The sequence below is a fragment of the Trematomus bernacchii genome, unplaced genomic scaffold, assembly GCF_902827165.1.
Source record: "Trematomus bernacchii unplaced genomic scaffold, fTreBer1.1, whole genome shotgun sequence".
Lineage (NCBI taxonomy): Eukaryota > Metazoa > Chordata > Actinopteri > Perciformes > Nototheniidae > Trematomus > Trematomus bernacchii.
The window spans coordinates 2,820,502-2,840,699 of record NW_022987641.1 but is presented as its reverse complement, the minus strand read 5'-3'; the positions used below and the strand labels follow the sequence as shown (position 1 = coordinate 2,840,699).

Below are 20,198 nucleotides of genomic sequence, written 5' to 3'. Positions count from 1 at the left end.
ATGTTCTATCTCTTTCCTGTCACCAGGAGTTGGGGGAACAGATGCATCCACAACTTCCTCAGATGTATCACCAGCTTTCAAAACTGTATCTATAGCTGTTTGGATATTTCCAGCAGTGGTTGGAGCTGGCTCTCTTGCTATTTCTGTTTCTCTCGTCTCTATTACATAACAAACATGTGTTGTTTCAGGAGAGGAAGGTGCTGGACTTGATTCAGCTTCATCAACTTTCTCAAGTGGTTTCTGGTCATTTGCTTTCTCAACTGTTTCCTGTTCAACAGCCTCATTTACAAAAGCTTTCCCTTCGCCATCTTTGACCTCAATAGCTTTCTCTGCCGCTGCATTCTCCGGAACTCTGTCATCTTCAACGGCTTTGTCAGTAGATGGTTTAGTCTCATTTACTGTCACCTCAACAGCTATCTCCTCAACAACTTCTTTCTCTACAGCTTTCTCCTCAACACTTTGTTCTTCAGCATTATCATTAACTGTTTCAATCGGAACTGTTGATTCTTCATCAGGAATCTTTTGCTTAGCTGTTTCTTCTTCTGCAATATTAACTTTATCCACAACCACAATCTCCTCTTTTGTTTCCTCTTTGGTTTCTCCTTCAACTGGAGCAACAGAAGGTGACTTATCTGCTGGGACAAGTGCGGAAGGCTCCTCCCCTTTTTCTATGGGTTTAGTTTCCACTTTATTAGCCTCATTATTCTCCTCTGAAGCTAAGACAGGGTGAATGTTTTCTGACATCAGCGAAGGACTATCCGTTTCTACACATTTAGGTGGCAATTCTTGCTGTGTCTCGTCAGGTTTAGGGACCTCAACTTTGTCAGCAGGAGCTACATTTTCCTCAACCTCAACCACAGGTGGAGGAGCACTTTCTATCAGTACTTGCTTATCTTCTATAGGTTCTGCTTCTATTTGTATATCTTCAGGTGCTATACTGTCGGCTTCAGGTTTTGTGATGTCTGTTTGCTCCACATTAGAAGCTGATTCTACTGTATCTGGTGGAGTAGACGTAGTTTCATCTATATGGGGTTCTTCACTTGGCTTATCAAGTTCTACATCTGTTATTTTCTCCTCTTCTACATTTGCAGCTGAAGAATCTGGCGTTGGGTCGACCTGAACAGGGCCTTCCTGTGAGACTGCTTCTGGAGTCAAGGCAGGTTTCGCCACAACTGAATTAGGTGTCACTTCTGGAAGAATTTCCGGAGTGGGCTCCACTTTCTCAATATCTGTCAGGGGAGCTGCAGCCTCACTCGGGGCAATCTCACGTTTTGGCTCTGTTTCTACCTCAGCAGGGACAGTTGTCTCATCTAAACTTGTATTAGTCAGTACATTTTGCACCTCACTTTCCACAGGAGGAGAAAAGTCCTCTGTCGCATTCTCAGAGCTACTCTGTATTTCACCTGCTGGGATTTCACTGACAGGTGAACGCTGTGCTTGTTGATCCACATTTGTCTCTGAGTTAGGAGGATCCTCTGCTGCATTATCAGAGCTAATCTGCTGTTGCTCAACTGCAGGGACACTCTCTGCTACACTCTCTGAAATGGGACCTTGTTGTTCAGGCTGAACTACAAGCTCAGACACTGGTTCAGCTGCTAGTGGTTGTTCTTTTGACTGTGGTGCTTCCTGTTGGGTTATATCAGGAGGAGGGGAGCTAACGGAAAGAGGGGCTTCAAGATCAGGTGTGGGAATGTTTTCAGGCAATACCTTGGTATCAGGAGCTGGTGGGGTTAGGTCTGCTGCTTCTACTACAGGTTTCCTATCTACAGCAGCAGGGGCAGGGGTGGAGGAGGGAGCAGGAGCAGGTGTTTGCTTCTTTGGGGAAGCCATGTTTGGAGGTGGCACGTCTCCCAGCTGGCCAGACATGGCTCTCTGTGTCTGGCAGTTGAGGCAGAGCCATTCTTTCTGTAAGGCAAAGATGAGAACACATTGTAAGTATTTAGGAATTCATTATGTTTGCTGCAATCATTTTGAACATTCAATTAGAACATAACCATGTATATGATGTTCTGAATAACACAAAATGACTTGACTTTCACAGGCATGTGAAACCAAATGTTTCCACGTAGTTAAAACGTCACTGTGACGAGGCACCAGTGCAAGGCATGCTATTTTAAGGGGAAGCTTTTACATTTATCGGACTTAAGAGACAGGCCGATGCATAATGCATGGTAATGGGGCTGGGTTTACCAATGCATGTCAGAAAGGGCTGGGTGGCCTGGGCAGACATGTCATGTAGCAGACAGAGAAACTGTGTTTGAATGTGTTTTTCTTTGATTGTGTACTTTAATGGTGTGTATAGGCTATGTTAAGGCTTCCTTCACTGAACCGAGACAGTTTTTCCTAAGACTCTCTGCCCCCTGAACTTCTTATTTTAGATCCTTGGCCAAATTTAAGGAGTTTCCCACTGCTGTTTTCTTTTTAATACCATCATTTCCTCCTGAAAATCCACTGTGATATAGTCCTCACCTAAATCTTTACAGCGTTGCATTTTGAGACACAAACACATTGCTGGCACAGATGCCTAATCCGTCATCTTAGAGCTCTGCTAAATCTGTCCTGTCCTTGCAATCTGATAATTGTTGCATATTCCCAAGGTATTCACTTAGACACAGGGCCCTCGGCGTACACATCCACACCTAAAGGGCCCTGATGAGGGCTATGAATCAAGAGCTGCAGCTATTATTAGAGTTTTATATCCAGTACTGCTGTGCTTTAAGTGGAAATACAAGTGTTGACAAACAATCAACGGGCTTGCATATGAGAAAAATAATACTGGAGCTATAAACAGTGCAAACAAACACACACAAATAGCCATAACACCAGGCCAGAACATGTTTTATGAGTACCACACACACACACACACTTTCTGATGTGCCTGACACAGCTATATGTGCACACACACACACACACACACACACACACACACACACACACACACACACACACACACTTTCTGATGTGCCTGACACAGCTATATGTGCACACACACACACACACACACACACACACACACACACACACACACACACACACACACACACACACACACACACACACACACACACACACACAATAACTCTTATAAGGGGGAAATGTTGCTTTGTTATCACCTTTAATCTAACATAACATATTACTGCTTAGATTTTTGTTTTATTTTTATTTAATGTTGTATTTTAGCTAGATTCTTGTTCTTTTTTAGTTTGTTCTGTTTTGATTTGCTTATACGGTATGAAAAAATATGAGTTTATAATCTGAACAAAGTGCATCTGTTTAATGAAATAAACCGATAAATAAAAAGTATTAAAAAAAAGAAGGGTAAAATGTCAGCATGTTATAAACCAGCCTGCATGTATCTACCAGGTAACAGCTCCTTTCACATTTTGAAGTGCTCAAACATACGCCTCTGACCCCCCCCCCTTAAGAAATTCCAATTGTGGGGTTTATGCAACATTTCGGGCTTCAGAGAAGATCGCAGCCGGCCTGTAACGCCTTGTCACAGACGAGCCACCTCTCTGCAGGCACAGAAGAAAGAGGGAGGATGTCGCAGCAGCAGCGTCAGGGTAAATAAGGCATGAGTCGCCCTGTTTTAATCCTTGTGCAGTCTTGAGAGAATGACACACCAGATATCTGTGGCACACACCCAACATAAAAAAGCAGGGAAAACATTTCATACTTGCAATTGCCACCCACAAGATGAAATAAGCAAAAGAGGAAATGAAAACATACATGTTTGCTGACATTAGTGAGTTACGGTCCCAACTTGACATAAATCCAGTTAATCCTCAGACATGATGATGGGCACAGCGCAGATGCGAGTGTGTGTGTATTTGAGTAATAAAGCATGCATTATCAACATCTGTCACTGCTGGGAGGACTTGAGATGCTCCAGCTTGATGGCTCTATCAGTTAAACCAGAGAGAGCAGACAATCAGAGCTGAAGAGATGGCCGCCAGATAGGGGAAGCAGAACCCACTCAGTCAGACAGCCGGTCAGCCTCTCCAGAGCCAGTCATCACCGACGTTATCAACACATCCCCACAGGCACACTTAAACCTTGGCCACTGTGTTTGTAATAGCTACTGTGCACAACTAAATTGCCCTCTTTTAAGTCATTAGGAATAACCTCTCTGTTAAAGCAGATATGTTTCTTGAACTGCTAAGTGGCCATCTTGAATGCATTTCCTACTGACAAGTCTAACAGCTGTCACCCTGAAACGTCAGTCTGGCTTTACTTAACCCTCCTGTTGTCTTCGGGTCAAATCTGACCGATTTACTACTTTCATCAATCATAACTTTTTTGTTTTACATTCGATTGCATTAAGGCTTTATGATATCCTTCACAGTAGACATTTGAACATATACAATTGCTGATCACCACTTTCATTGAATTTTGGATGATTTAGTCAACTTTGTAACACCCATGGTGTTCCCGCCATTAAGAAAAGGAATTAGTAACCATCCGGATCAGATAAAACACACACACAAACACCCCCCCCACACACACATACTCCAGATGTGTCCCCCCCCCCCTTATGTGCCCAATCCCCCCACATGGATCACACCTGGCACAATACATGTTCAGTGTCTCTTCTTCGTATATTCACTGCAGTTTTTCATGCATACCAGTAGTCTGATACAATATTTACAGTTTGAAAGGGTGTTAAAGGACATTTGGTGATGATTAATGGTTTTTGTGTTAATGTGATAGCAGTTAAAACAGGACCGGTCAAATTTGACCGCGAACACCAAAGTAAGGGGGGGGAAAACAAAGACAATAGGAGGGTTCAAGTTAAACAAGATGACTTTGATCGGAATTCAACAAATTCAGGAAAATGTAATACCCAGAAACCCAATTGTTTCAGATGTCTGCATAGAAGTTTTATATCTCAAAAAGGCACTTTCAGATGAGATATACTTTATTGATCCCAATTTTGGAAATGGTTTTATACCTAAGAACACGCAGCCTGCTCTCTGGGTCATTGCTGTTTAAGTTTCTGGCAAATAAAAAGTGTCCGTCATTTGAAATGCGAAGGATTTGCCGATAAAACCATTGTAGGTGAATATATTTTTCTGAAGACAATGGATGTGTGTGCTTAATTCAATTGCAACCCGTCAGGTAGTTGAGAAATGTCCATCTAAAAAAAGGTTTACAATCAGCTGCCCTAGCTGTTAGCGTGGCCAAAATGAATGAATAGATTATTATATAACGACAACAATCATTGGTTAGGACCTAGTTGGTCTTTTATCATCAGATAAGCCTTCTCACCAGGACAAATACATCACAAATGTCATTTATAGAGAGAATCCGCAGGGTCTAAATTAGCGGGGATGATACACTCTTCTCTTGCAGCTTTGCCTTGTAATCATTAATATAACGGGAAGGTGTATCTTTGTATAACAATCTTCCCTGCTGCAAGTTTTCAAAGAAATGTGGAGCGTCTGTGTGAGAATCTGCTGTGATGCAGCCTGGATGCTTCATAAAAGCCGGGGAGTCACTCGCTCACATAACTATCTTACTTTCTGCCACCACATGTGCATGGAAGTTGACACATACCAACAGCCACAGATAGGAGTTTTGACGTTGTTGTCATATATCAGATGAAAGGCGTGAAATACTTCGGAGAGAAATGACAACTTGCTCTTCCTCTTCCCACCGTTTCTCAAACAAATACAAGCTTATACGTAAATAAGTCAAGACAGATTCAGTGTGAGTGTTTCATCTCCAACTTTCCATTATCTTCAAAGTTTCTCCAAGGACACAGAAAGTAGACTGAAAACCGCAGACAGAAACCAGATATTGAGACGAGATGGGCTGCAGCCATACTTATGTTCGGTTATTGTTCCCAACTGGGAATTGGAGTGTTGGGAAGGTCGGTGTGGCTCTTTGATTAAGACTGTGGATCCTACCAGGGTTTACCCATCTACATTTAGACAGAGCCTGGCACTGACAGTTGGAGAAGATGAGGATTTAGAGGAAGATGGGACAGATGGATAAAGAATGATGAGAGGATGGAGAAGGAAGGAGGTAGAGGGAATGAAAGAAAAGGGTGGTAATGGTGTGTGAGAGGCAAGAGACAGAGAGATGAGGGGAGGGAGGAGCAAGAAAAAGAACAAGGAGAAGCACACAGCAAACAGATAAGCAAAGAGGATTAAAACAAAAGCAGCATGGTGTGGTGAGGGAAAGGGTGAAGCAAGCAAAGGAGCTTAGTGGTCATTGGAGGTGACTCAACACCACCTCCTGCCAACCAGCTTAACATTATCACCCTAGAAATCTGCCAATTAATTGCCAGGAAATCAGGACAAGCTGCAGTTCATGATGAATGCCAGGAGTTACCTTAAATCATTACATTTCATTGTAAATAAAACTAATATAGAATAATAAAAACTAGATGTTTCTGCCTGTTTCCATTCTTTAGACTCAGGGAGCTTCATATTAAAGAACGGTAAAATATCAACCTTCTCCTCTAACTCTCAACAAAAGGCAAATATGGATATTTCCCCCCGAAAATGGACTATTCCAAAACAAAATGCATTGGTACTAGTCTGACAAGGCAAGACCAAATCGTAAATGTGAATTAGTCTCGAAACATCTCACATTTTAAAACAAGTTATTCAAATGTGACGTATCCCTAAGAGACCTGCGACCAGGTGTGCCCAGTGTAGACGACCAATCACAGCGCAGTATACCAGCCAGCATGGAATATGCAGTTTTGAATGGTATTCTATGGCCAGCTATCCTAGTTAATTGTTCAAAAAATATTTGCCAATATGCAATACGTACACACGGTGTAATGATTTAAGAAGGGAACCCTATTAGCGATTACAACACTGAACGGCATGCTGGGAACTGGTTGCTTAACGTCACTCACATTCAACAACAGATTAGACAACAGAAAGACAGGCTGGAGAGTTACAGCACACATCTATTTATACGCTTTCTCAACAAACTTGGCGGGGGTATTATTCAGGACACAAGGAAGTGACATTTCTGACAGACACTGCACCAGTATTAATTATAAAGCTGTTGAAAATATTGTGTCCTTCCTACAACATTGGTCGAGTCACCTACTGAGTGGCCTTCTTAATGATAATGCACAAGCAACATCACAGCATCAGCTCCTTCACAAGCCAAAACAGATCTCTGTCCTAATAAATATCTCTCTCTTATAGATGTTCCAATCTCACGGTTCAATGTGCTGTATGCGCCCTTTACACATGAACCATGCTCGTGTGTGTTGTAATACTCGTTTGAGTCATGAAACTAAATGTTATGTGGGCAGTGATAGCCTTAAGGCTGGAAAAAACTGGGCACTGGACCAGGATAATGCTGGCTTCAATCCCAAAATGAGCAGCCAAATCTGAGAGGGGGAAGTTGAATAAATCAAATTGTTCTTTCAAAAAGCCTCTGAGAAAAGTACTTTTAACCTCCAGCAGCTTAGTTACCAGCACTAGTGGGCTGTGGTTGTACTGGTCAGATCCTAGATGCATGTGAGTGAAGCAGAGTGCTGTAGGAAACCACAAAAAGCCATCTGAGCAAACATTCTCTGGAAACAAATCCATCTTTCACCCAACTCAAATCTCACTGATGATTTACAGTACAATACATGTTCTCTCTTAACTAATGTCAGACTGTGTTTCTACATTGTGGATCGATATTAAAGTGTGAGTGAAAAAGGGAGAAATAGTTGTGCGTTAGTGTGTACTGTATGTGTCTAGGGATTCTAACACAAATCAAGAGGTGTGAGACAGAGCATTTATTTACTCTGAGCCCAGGGATTAAGGAGATTGACGCTCGTTTCAGGGCACTTCCTGTCTGGAGCTGTGTGTGTTTATCTGCAACCCACCTCATAATCTGTCTGCATGTGTCAGCTTCAAGGATACGTATCATTTTGTCTTTTAAGACATTAAGAAGCCTTTATTTGTTCTGTCAATGGCTATTATTGTTTTCTAGTTATCCAACATATATCGTACATAACGGGCACCTTTATCCAAAGAGGCATACAGCAAGATAGATATTTTCATATTGAGTCTAGGTATCACAATATATATGCTTCCTTAAATCACATTAGTTCCACCTGCTTAGAGCTGGTTTGGCAGTCCATATGAAACATTATAATGACAAGTCGCCTCATACACCATTAGCATTAACTTTAGTAACCTGCTGATGTGTTTGATTTCCATACAAATGTTTTGGGTTCATCAGTAATGACTGCAATTATCAGAGAATGTTAATTAATGTGGCTGTATACATTCATTACATACCGCCATATAGAGGACCACATGATATACTGTATGTTGTATATGAACATTTTGCATTTCATGTATTGACATTTACGGCATTTTAACATGAAATATAACATATGATTATACAAGTTACATGCAACTCTGCCTCGCAGACTTTAATCAACCCTACACAGCCACATAAAACAGCTTTTCTTCTCACACTACTGTATGATGTCCCAATTCCTGCTTCATCACATGTTACTGACAGTCATTTCTGCCTATAGGTGCTCTTAATGTGGCTCGGAGGAGTGAGTCACGACGGAGCACAATGTCGTGGTCTGCACTGCTTAGAGCGGCATTACCCGGCACCCACATCCTTTGTGACCCCCCCACCCCCCCCTGCCCCTCTTTATCCTCTTGACTCCTCTGCCGGACTTGTATTTATGTCACAGTATTCTCTCTTCTCTCTTCTGTTTTCTGTGCTTTTTCCTTACTTTGTTCTAGTATAGTGTTTTGTTTTATGCATGAGTATATTTAGAGACCTTAAAGGGCAGTTTGTGACCAGGATCATTTCTATCCGTCAATCCAACAAGTGCATTCCAGCTGCATTCCCTTTTTATCCAATAAGGATGAAAGGTGTGAGAAAAAAAACCCTAATCTATTTTCCTCTCAGGTTTTAATGCATGGAAATGATTTCTTGAGGTAGAGCCATTTCCTAATCCTGGCTTTGTTGTTGGCCGCACCTATTGAATATCAATTTTTAGGGAGAGGTCAAAGTCAGACACTCCATCCAAAGTGCCAACTTGCTTTTTAAACTCTAAACTGAAGTTCTGCTGTCACGCTGTGCTACAGGGGGCAAGCAGTCAGGATGTAAATACAACAGCCTGTGCTAACTAGATGAGGGCGCTGCCAGCATGTGTGTGTTATCGAGTGTCAGTGTCTCTGCCTGCCTCTTTGTCTAAGCAGGGCTCAGTGCTGGCACACATGATGTCTTGGCTTTCTCCCCCCCCCCCCCCCCCCTTTTTGGCACTAAGGGCTCAATGGCTAAAATGTGGCCCTTTGCAAGCACCAGAAAATTAGAAAGGAGTCATTTAAATTCATTCTGGAGTGGAGCTGTCGGGGTGAGCCGTGTAAAAAGAAAGAGAAGAGGCTGTTTGCAGAGCCTGAGGGCGGCTCATTTCAATTACAGCAATTTCTAAAACAATGGTAAACCACTTGTCACAGCTTGAACAGGGTCCTGGAGCTGGTAAATAGGGCAAACAAGACTACTCATTCACCCTGTGTGTGCAATCACTCAGCCAAAGCAAGGATATATGATGTTAACAGTATATTCCTATTAATGTCCCTGCATTCACACTACTGTAAATTAACAGTTAACTTTTTTTAACCAATCATCTCTCTGAGGGGCGTGGCCAGCAGCAGCTCATCAGCATTTAAAGCTACAGACACAGAATCAGCACTTTTGAAACAGTGCGAAAACAGAGGGGTTTATGGGATGCTACAATGCATGATCTGTTTGGTATTTCAAGCCAAAGACTTCAGAGACATGTTTTGTATATATCTGAGACCTATAATATATTGTGGAAAAAGAGTACAATAGGGGACCTTTAAAGATGATGTTGGTAAACAGTGCCTTTATCTAAGTGACATTACATTTGTTTACATTACATGTTACTTGTTAGACGCTTTTATCCAAAGCGACTTACATGCTCAATACTGTGGGCAATCCCCACATGAGCAATTTGGGGTGAAGTGTCTTTGAACCTGTGCTCCCCTGATCCGAACACCAACGCACTAATCCACTGCACCACAGCCGCCCGTATAGTATAGAAAGCGGGAGACAGAGGGGCGACAGGCGGTATTCGAACCAGGGTCCCCCGCACTGGGACCAAGCCCCAGTACATGGGCTGCCATGTACCAACTAAGCTAAACGGCGACCCATAATTCATTTATTTAAAGTCAATGTTTCAGTTTTCTCAGTGCAGGGAGAGGGAGAGAGAGGGAGAGGGAGGGAGAGAGGGAGAGAGAGGGAGAGAGAGGGAGATAGAGGGAGAGAGAGGGAGAGCTGCCCCACAGTTGCTTGTGTTCTCCCCTTTGTGACTCTTTTGTGGCTATTTTTGTACACTTCCGCCTCCTGGGCAAGTGATGGCAAAGCTGTGAGGCAACTGGACTGTATGGTGTCAGATACAGACCAGCCTGGATTAAACACGTGAATCACAAAACAATCACATTTGGATTGCATTTGCAAGATGGGACAGATTATGTAAAGAGAAAAACAAACAATGCCAGGCTGAGCTTTTTTAGAGCCTTGACTTCATGTGTGTGTGAATTAGGCTGTTTGTGTACACATGTGTGTATTGCATGTATGACTGTGAAGTTGTCCGGCAGTGGCACAGTCAGTAGGGGCTTGGACTGTGAGCCGTAGAGTCGCCGGTTCAAGTCCCCGAACAGACCTAAATATAGAGTGTGGACTGCTACTTGGAGAGGTCCCAGTTCACCTCCTGGGCCCTGCCGTGGTGCCCTTGAGCAAGGCACCGGACACCCCCCTTCCCCCCCCCACTCCCATTGCTCCCCGGGCAATACAATAGCTGCCCACTGCTCCTAGTACTAGACTCCTGGTACTAGGATGGGTTAAATGCAGAGGCCAAATGTCACTGTGTGTGCTGTGTGCTCTGCATGTGTGACCATTAAAGAGGGGTTTCATCCCTCCGATTCTATTCTATATTCTAAGTATGCCTTTATCTGCCAGTACAGACTCAGGAGGATCCAGACTGTGGCAAGGTAGTGTGATTCTTTCAACACGGCCACAGAATAACAATGAGGGAGGAAGACACAGGGAACACCACGTAGTGAGTGGGCGTAACAAGCCTCAGAGATGTGAGCTGCAAGTCATGGGCCTAACCATCGAAAACATGCAAGCACCAACACACATTGAACACATTGGATTAACTGAGATCTAGTCATTGGAGACACACGTTACTATAACCATGTTTTGCCTTAAAGGTGGGGTATGTAATTCACTTCAGAAACCCTTTTTGTTATATTCCATGGAATGCTCTTAACATCCCGATAGCAATGAATACATTAAATGCTTTGACAATAAATACATAAAAAAATGTCATCTGTGGAAGCCGTAGTACTGTAAAAAGCTAGACCAATTATGTTAGCCGGCCCGGCTAAAATAACTGGATGGCCTACCTGCCTGTCAGCCTTCCATCTCGTGCACAAACTTATCTCGTGCCCTCATTGGTCATGTGCACGTTCGTGTGTGTTGGAGGAGGGGCTCTGTAAGGAAGTCTGAAGGAAGGGGCAGATTTTTTTCGGCTGCGTACTTTCAAATTCTAGCGCACTCGAGCTGGTTTCTCAATTCTTACCTACCCTACCTTTAACCTATTCCTTTATCTATGTATTATTATTACGAATATAAAGCTTTATTTATATAGCACTTTTCATACCCCAGGTGCGGCTTAAAGCGCAATAAATTCTCTTCAGGTCAAATGGTAAAACCTTTTTGAACACATGCAGCATAAAAAACCTAATATAATAATTAAAGGGACACAAGGAGGTAACATAGGTATGATTATAAAAAATAAATAATGATAACCCTCTGCGTTAAAAAAAAAAGAGAAAAGACATAAGACAAAATGAATAAATACAATCAAACATAAAAACCATAAAATAAATAAATGAATTAAACAATAAAGGTTAATACAAATTTTAAGCTAAGCTACGCTAACCGGCTGCTGGCTGTTTCTTCATATTTAGCTTACAGACATAAAAAAGGTTTTAATTATCACATTTCATTCTTGCCAAGACAGCAAATTAGCAAACCAGGACATTTTCTTCAGCCATACAGTGTTAAATAATTAAGGCCAAGGAGACCATTTGATATTATACTGTATGACAGCAAAGCATTATCTGTTGGTGAGTAAAACATGACTGTAAACTCAAAATGAATCATAATTAAAAATTATGTAAAAACATTGTGCACATGTCAGACTGAAAAACGAAACTATTAACTAAGTCACTGTATCTATGATTGGATGCACCAAGAAATCATGCAAAAACAGCGGTAACTCTCCATATTCCAGAGAGTTTGGTCAGAAAGATGGGATATGATTTGGTGTAAGGTGGTACAAGATGTATCTAGCTTGCAACCCACACTGTTAGCTTAGTTTCTTTCATTTGTGCTTGATAGCAAAGTGGTGCCTCTCCCATTTTACGTAAGACTTCTCCAACGAGCACACTCATTACTGATAAGGGCAACATGACATGGAGCCTGAGCTATAGTAGCATCGCTGAGCAGTGCTAGACACACAGCTACAGACTTTCCCTACATCAAAAGGAGCGACTGTGAAAAAGGCAAAGGGATAGCACCACTAAGGGAGAGTCTGACAGAAACACTGCAGTTAAGAGGAGAATAAGCACAAACAACACTGCTGGTATTCAGAGTGTCTCCTCTAGGTCTTAAAAATATTAAATACATAAAACAGAAGGAAATTATAAAGAGATTATTAAAGAACAGGTGACAGAAAACTCAACATAAGAAAGATGGAGGGCTGTGATGGAAGAAAGAACAAAAAAATAAAGTGAAAGAAGGTGACTGCTTTTTTTCTAAGGAGCCTATTTTCACGACTCGTATTGATGAGGATTACGCACAGACACTTGAGTCAAGGATCAAGCCTCGATAGAAATGACTGGCTTCCTGCTGTACTGTAAATCCTTCTAAGCATCAGAGATTACGCCCACACACGCACGCATGTTGACACATACGGTATGCATGAAAACCTAACCCTACCCATGGAAGGACATGGATCCCAAATGAAGTGAAAGTCTCACATACTGTAGTCATTCAGAAAAGCTAAACCCCTACAGTGTGGAGGCTCACAGCAGCCCTGCCCAGACTCCACAATCTCAACAGTCTTGCTTATAAAACATACTGCTCAGTTCCGACACACACTCATGTGCACACACTCACATGCGTCAGCAAGTGAACCCCTACTGACAGCCGGCATTATGACAGCCAATGACAAAGAAGCGAGGCACAGTATGTAGGGGGGGGGGGGGTGCGATGACTCAACCAAGGTGTTGTGTGTGTCTCCTACAGCCAGTATTTACAAGGTAACACTGTTTTATACTCATTATATTCTTACTGTATTCAGTCCTAGATGAGTCAAATATGATTCATCCTTCTTGTACTGTATCAATTTGTAACACCATCATTCTTTACTGGCTGGCAGTTCTGGCTTTGAAACAGCATGGTGTTGAAAGGATCTATATCCAATTAGAGCATCAGTGGCTTGGATGCCCATCTCTTTCAGCATAATTACATATTTCCTCATGCTTGGCCTCAATTAAGTGATTGTGGGGTTCAGCTGCTCATTAAACCAGCAAGCGTGTGCAAATTAAGGTTGCAGAAAAAGAAACAGACCGTAAAGAACTGTAGTCTTTGTGGCGGCCATCTTGTTTTGGAGTGCTAGTTTAGCAATGAGTCAGGGGAGAACTTCTATCTTTCTATGTTATATTTTGGTGATTATACATTAGAAAAGTGGCATGGAAGGTCACACTTACATTAACAGGAATGATATTCAAGATTGTCTTTGTCAAACAGGCATAGAAATAGTGAGACATTTTCAGAAATTGAGTTACATGATATGTTAGCTTAGCCTAGCACAACATCAGGAAAAGAGGGGGTAAAGCTAGCCTCTAATAAAAAGAGAATGAATTCAAACTAAATAATTAGCTGACCAGCACCTTTAATGCTTACTCAATAACACTTAAAAAAGAAACATGTCTTAAGCTTTGCTATAGTTATATTCTGTGTTACAGATGGTTCTTAATAGAGCCAGGAATACACAGCAGATTACCAAAGACACACTGAAACCACCACCTGACAAAGTTGAGATTTAATATCTCAATACAGGATAAAGCTGTACCCTAAATCACATGATCATGTCAGAAAAGATAATCAAATTACAAAGCAGACAATAACTAAGGTACTTCATATGGAATATTTAGACTAGCATATGTACATCTGTTTTGCTGAAAAACCACTCATACGAAAGCACTCTTTGGCCTCTATTCACATAATATACTGATCCTACACCATAGAGTGCCATCTGCTCAGTGAATCTCACAGTACCGTGTTACTTCCATATGAGACAAAACACCACAGAAACACAGGAAAACCAGTCCTCACACTTCGGGAGATAAGAAGGCCTAAAGTGTTAGGTTTCCACGTCATCATTAGACAAAGAACACACTCATACACAAACACTAGCAAGCAAACATACAAGCATTACACAATTCAAAAAAGCTTATAACACATTTCACAATAAAAGCATAGTCAATGGGAAGAAATTGTTTCTATTCGGTCAAATAAGAATACACACAAAGCAGATATTGTAACAGAAACACACACACTCATGCTTAGTATTCAGTTTAAGAGTCAATTGTTGGAAGTGCTCTTTGATGATGAGACGTCCACTCAAAACTATTTCATTTATCCTTCAGGCTGACCTCTCCTCTAGAGAAAGCTTGGTAGTAGAGACTGTCATGTTAAAATGCAGCGTAACTGATCACATGTATTGAAGTCAAATGTGTGCAACGGTAATTTGGTGTAAATGTATGTACTTTGTTGAAATAATAACATGCTATCCTCCTTTCAGTGTACTTTGCAATGTGCTTGTGGGGAAAACACAGAGCCCATCCTCCTGATGGTATCTTTACGGTGACCTATTTCAATGAAACATCTAGAGGATGTTTGCGTTCTATTAATACACGACAGATTGCATAAATTACTGGTAGGTGCAGAGTGCTGAAGGCACAGGAAGCTTAAGAGAAATGATGTTCTTACCTCTCCTAAATGGGGAGTAGGATTAAATCCACAAAGGTTGCAAACTGTCTTCTTGCACTCGGTGCAGAAGCTGTAGTTCGGGGCGTGTGCTGATCCGACGTTCAGCTCCGTCTTACAGAGAGGGCAGCTCTCCTTGGTAGTTGGGTCAGGTGCAGGTGCTGGTTCAGGGGCAGGTGCTGCTTCAGCTGCTGGCCCCTTCTCCCCCTGCTCCACAGAAAGGGTTCTGAGGGGTTTCTTGGACTTAGCAGGTGGAGTGTCAGGAGCAGAGTCTGAATCAGGAGGTGACCCAGGTGCAGAGAAGGGGGAGTCAGGTGGTGAACCAGGCTCAGAATCCATAGGGGAACCTGGTCCGGAGTCTGGTGGCGACCCAGGCGGACATACTGCCGGCTTCTTCTCTTCCTCTCCAGAGACGATATTGGTGGCTGAACTCAAGAGTGAAGAACCAAAACTGAACATCTGAGAAGCAGCAGCGGGAGGTTTAGCTGATTCTGTCAACCCTCCAAAACCTCCAAACAACTTCCCAGCCACCGACTCCTCCTGCTTTGGGGCAGTCTGCGCTTGAGGCTTCGGTGAATCCATCAAACCGCCAAACCCTCCAAACAGTTTCCCTGTAACAGACTCGGTAGCTTGCGAAGCACCCGCAGGTTTGGTATCTGTTAAGCCTCCCAGACTGATACCTCCAAAACCCCCAAAGAAGCTGGACTCCTGCTTGGCTTTAGCTGGAGACTGCTGGGGACTGGGCTTGGTTTGAATGGGACGGCCCGTCTTTGGGTCGATCTTTGGGGACCCTCCCAACGAGGAGCCCGGGGAAAGCGGCCCAGGAGAGGTAGGGGATTTCTGCCTGGGTGTGGTCGGAGGTGTTAACCCTTGGTCGGAGATACTCTGCTGCTTTATCAGCAGCTTGCCAGGCTTGCCAGGCCCCTGTCTCTGGGGCGAGGGCGGGGCCGAGCCTGGTTTGGGCTTCGTCATGCCGGGGGGGTCCATACCGCCCATCGCTCGCTGCATCTGGCAGTTGAGACATAACCACTCTTTACCCTGTGCAGGAAACAAAGGATGGGTTAGATTTGACTGGAACACATTAGCACACTGTTATGAGCACAAACATCAACGGCATGTGTAATGACTAATTACAGTACAGTATATACACATGCAGGCATACCTAATTAAACCCCTAAAATAACCATTTCCTTTTGTTTAGTCTAAAATAAAGACACTAATTAGCGTTATGCTTTCTTCCCTAGCCAAATTGCATATTTACAACATGAGAGAATTTAAATCTGCCAACGGTTACATAAATACTCATCAGTCCAGACAATTATATAATAAATGTTTGTTTATAACTAAATCAGAAAAACCCTGGGATTTTTACATGATCCTTTTATTTCAGCAAAAATAAAAAGTGTGTAAACAAGTGGAATGTTTTGAACAGACTGATAGCAGAAAGACAAATACTATTCATGTATCAATGATGTTTGTTCTTATTATTCAGCATGGGTTCTGTAAATGTTGGACCAGCTTAAACAAATGCATTTCATTGTCTATGTTCTGCCCATACAGTATATCTGAACACCTGTTCCAAAAAAGCCTGGCAACACCACAATGTTTGGAGTATCTCAGTGTGTGCAAACCACAGTGTTAAAAAGGGACAATGTTGACAATTGGATCACTTACTCAAAACAATGTGTGTATGTTTGGATGTAATACTTATTGAATAATGTGTAAACAGAGATGAGGTCAATTCAACCAACAGAAGTGTAAACTGTATAGGATACTGTAACTGCAAACAGAAATACATAGAGCTGTCTTTTTCTAACTGAACATTTAAGAAAATCTACTTTCTGAAATGGATCTGCTCAATGAGTGACCGATCGCAGATCGATCTGCATAATAACAAACCCCCAGAAGAGGCTTAAGCAGAAGGAACCGGTCATTCTGTTGTGCTGTAGTCATGGCCCACCAGTGCTTACAGTCCCTGTGTGACGCTGTGTCCTCACTGCCTGGCACAGTCTCTTCCTGTGGCCATGACATGAGTCACCTTGGTCAACATTCCCCGGGTCCATATGGTCCCTCTGTTTCTCAAATGTGCCACTCTCATGAGATGCACTCCCCCCGCCAGGCTCAGAGAACAGCAACATGCTGCTAACAGGCTAATGTGGGGTTTCATAATATAGTAAGAATTCTTATTTTTGATCTTATTTTTGAAATCGTATTATTTTATTCATTTGATTTTCAATTTGACAAGGTTGATTCAACTTTCAAGATTCACTTTTTGAAAATAAACACTTTATTTTAGTCTGAATATTAGAGTAATATATGTTTAAGAATGACATATTTGCAGTGTAATGGCTATATAGCACACTTGATTTGGCACTTTGATATATACAAATGATGCGAGACCTTTCCCACTCCCTGACTCAATAACATGGACTGTCTTCTCTATTATGAGATCAATTCCAGTATACATGGTGAGATACTGCAATTTTGTTCATCATTGAATAATCATCATTTGGAAATCTGACACCTACCGCTGAGTCGGGGGGGCTGAAGCCGCAGAGGCTGCAGACCTGGTTCTTACACTCGGTGCAGTTGTTGTAGTTGGGGGGGGTCCTTAGAGCCCACGTTCAGCTGGGTGGTCTTACACAGAGGACAGGGACCCCCTCCAGACTTTCCAGCCCCCTGCTGACCAGGAGACCCTCCGCTCTTAGCTGGCTCCCCAGGTTGAGCCCCAGGACCTGGGGGCCCTTGCTTTCCAGGTCCTTGCTGAGGAGGGGCCCCCTGTTTGGCGCCTTGACCTGGTGGTCCTTGACCTGGTTTTGGGGCTTGTTGCCCAGGGGGTCCTTGGCCTGGCGGACCCTGAACTTGCCTTGGGGCCTGCCCAGGAGGTCCTTGACCAGGAGGACCCTGGCCTGATTTGGGCCCTTGGCCTGGTGGTTCCTGTCCTGGTCTGGGTCCCTGCCCAGGGGGACCTTGACCAGGAGGACCCTGGCCTGATTTGGGCCCTTGTCCTGGTGGTCCCTGTCCTGGCCTTGGTCCCTGCCCTGGAGGACCTTGACCAGGAGGACCTTGGCCTGATTGTGGCCCCTGTCCTGGTGGTCCCTGTCCTTGTCTCTGTCCCTGTCCTGGGGGTCCTTGGCCAGGAGGACCCTGGCCGGGTGGTCCCTGGCCTTGCCTAGGTCCTTGACCAGGCGGACCCTGGCTTGATTGAGGACCTGGACCTTGCTTGGGACCCTGCCCAAGGGGTCCCTGCCCAGGTGGACCTTGGCCAGGTTTAGGTCCCTGGCCTGGTGGGCCCTGACCTTGCTTTGGTGCCTGGCCTGGTGGTCCCTGACCTTGCTTTGGTCCCTGGCCTGGTGGTCCCTGACCTTGCTTTGGTCCCTGGCCTGGTGGTCCCTGACCTTGCTTTGGTCCCTGGCCAGGGGGTCCTTGCCCTGGCTTTGGCCCCTGTCCAGGAGGACCCTGACCCTGTTTCTGAGGTCCTCCCTGTTGTGGTCCCTTTTGCCCCGGCCCTTGTTGAGGGCCCTTGCCAGGGGGCCTACCTCCCTGTTTGGACTCAGGCGCTGCGGCTGCGTCCCCCTCCGCCTCATCCCCAAACAGTCCAAACTTGGGCATATTGACGTTGTCGCCAATGGAGGACATGGAGGAGGAGACGGAGGAGGTCATGGCACTGAGGGGGTTGGCCCCGCTCAGGAAGCTGGAGCCAAACATGCCGGAGGACTTGCTCTCTGGGTCTTTTGGCTCCTGCCGGAATCTGTTTTCGAAAAGGCTGAGGGACGAGGGGCTGCGGCCCGGAGCGGGCTTTCCCGGTGGACCCTGGTTGAAGGCGTCTACAGTGCGACTCTTACTGAGACCTGTTGGGCCCCTGGAGGCCCCTACCTGCTGGGAACGCTGGGTATCAGATTCTGACGGTCTGGAAAAGAGAAAAACACAGATTAGTTAGCAGTGATTTTATTTCTATTGTGGGTTTTTATGTTGTGGGTGTCAGGTTTTTTCCTTTAGCACTGTGAGGAAATCTTATAAACCCACACAGCTGACCCAGAGCCTAAATTAAAACAGAGCCAACTATTAATGAGAGTTTAAGACCAGATGTTTCTGAAATAAACTCTAGCTCCTTTTCCCTACCTTATCCTTGAATTTCCATGTATTTGATGGCCATCATCTGACATTAAAATCATGAAGACTATAACTTAATCAGCTGTCTCTGCTGAATAATAAGCCTTATAATACACAACACACTAATGCTGTCTGAAATATTACAAACTTTGAGTATCAGTTGTCTTTTCATTCCATTTGCTTTTTTTCCATCTCACACATAATTGCTCAGGATGTTTGCTAACCCCTCTCCCTCTAATGTAGCTTCATTGTGCTAAGCTAAGTCCATCAACCTAGCTCTTTGTTAATCTCAGGCCCTTTCAACACATCAGTGAGCAGAGAATGTGTAGCGAGCAGCCCTGGGGTAACGCTGACAGGAAAGTGAATACTGCTGAATGACATGGAGTGTAGATCAGTGAGATAAAAAGGGAAATGCTCGCCTCCGCGGGGGTAAGATGAGACATCTTTGTTAGCTCAGGCTGAGAGGCAGCATACAACCTACACACACTGCTCAGCACGAATGTGAAAGTCAACGGCATCCTTAGAGAAATGCATCAATGCACTAATGGGCTAATGTTGTGTTATTGTATGACGTGTGAATGCAACATACAGACCTAGTGTTATTTTAACCTGCAGTTTGAAAGTCCCTATAGTGCTTCTGCCATTGTGTGAGTTAAATTACATTACCAGGCAATAAAGTTTAATGCAGTAATGAATACAGCATTTGAATTTTATTTATTTTTTTACAGTGGGTACTGAGTAATAGAAGCCTTTGCATTGTGGGAGCTCAGCACACATTGTAAGTATTGCTGTTGCAATGCCTGGGCTTCAATCCCCTGCGGGCTGTTTTTCAGCACCAAGGACAGCGACAAGACTCAAAAGGAAAAGGCCTCAACAACACAAGATGAAATCCTACTTTTAAATTAAGAAATATCAGAAAGCAGCATTAGGAATGTCTATGGGTGATGACATTAACACTGCTGTTCTATTAATAGTCATATTAATATTGATGCACCCCTCCCCCAGTC

The 20,198-nt window shown here is 43.6% G+C and overlaps 1 protein-coding gene across 1 annotated transcript in view; it reads right to left on the bottom strand.

Annotated features, from left to right (window-relative positions):
* Positions 1-20,198, bottom strand: part of LOC117484958 (protein piccolo-like) — a 58,536-nt gene that overhangs the window by 37,126 nt on the left and 1,212 nt on the right. Inside the window, 5 exon segments of the mRNA XM_034133472.1 lie at positions 1,708-1,905; positions 15,082-16,116; positions 17,607-17,684; positions 17,686-17,987; positions 18,444-18,988. Of these exon segments, the coding sequence (XP_033989363.1) occupies positions 1,708-1,905; positions 15,082-16,116; positions 17,607-17,684; positions 17,686-17,987; positions 18,444-18,988 (2,158 nt within the window).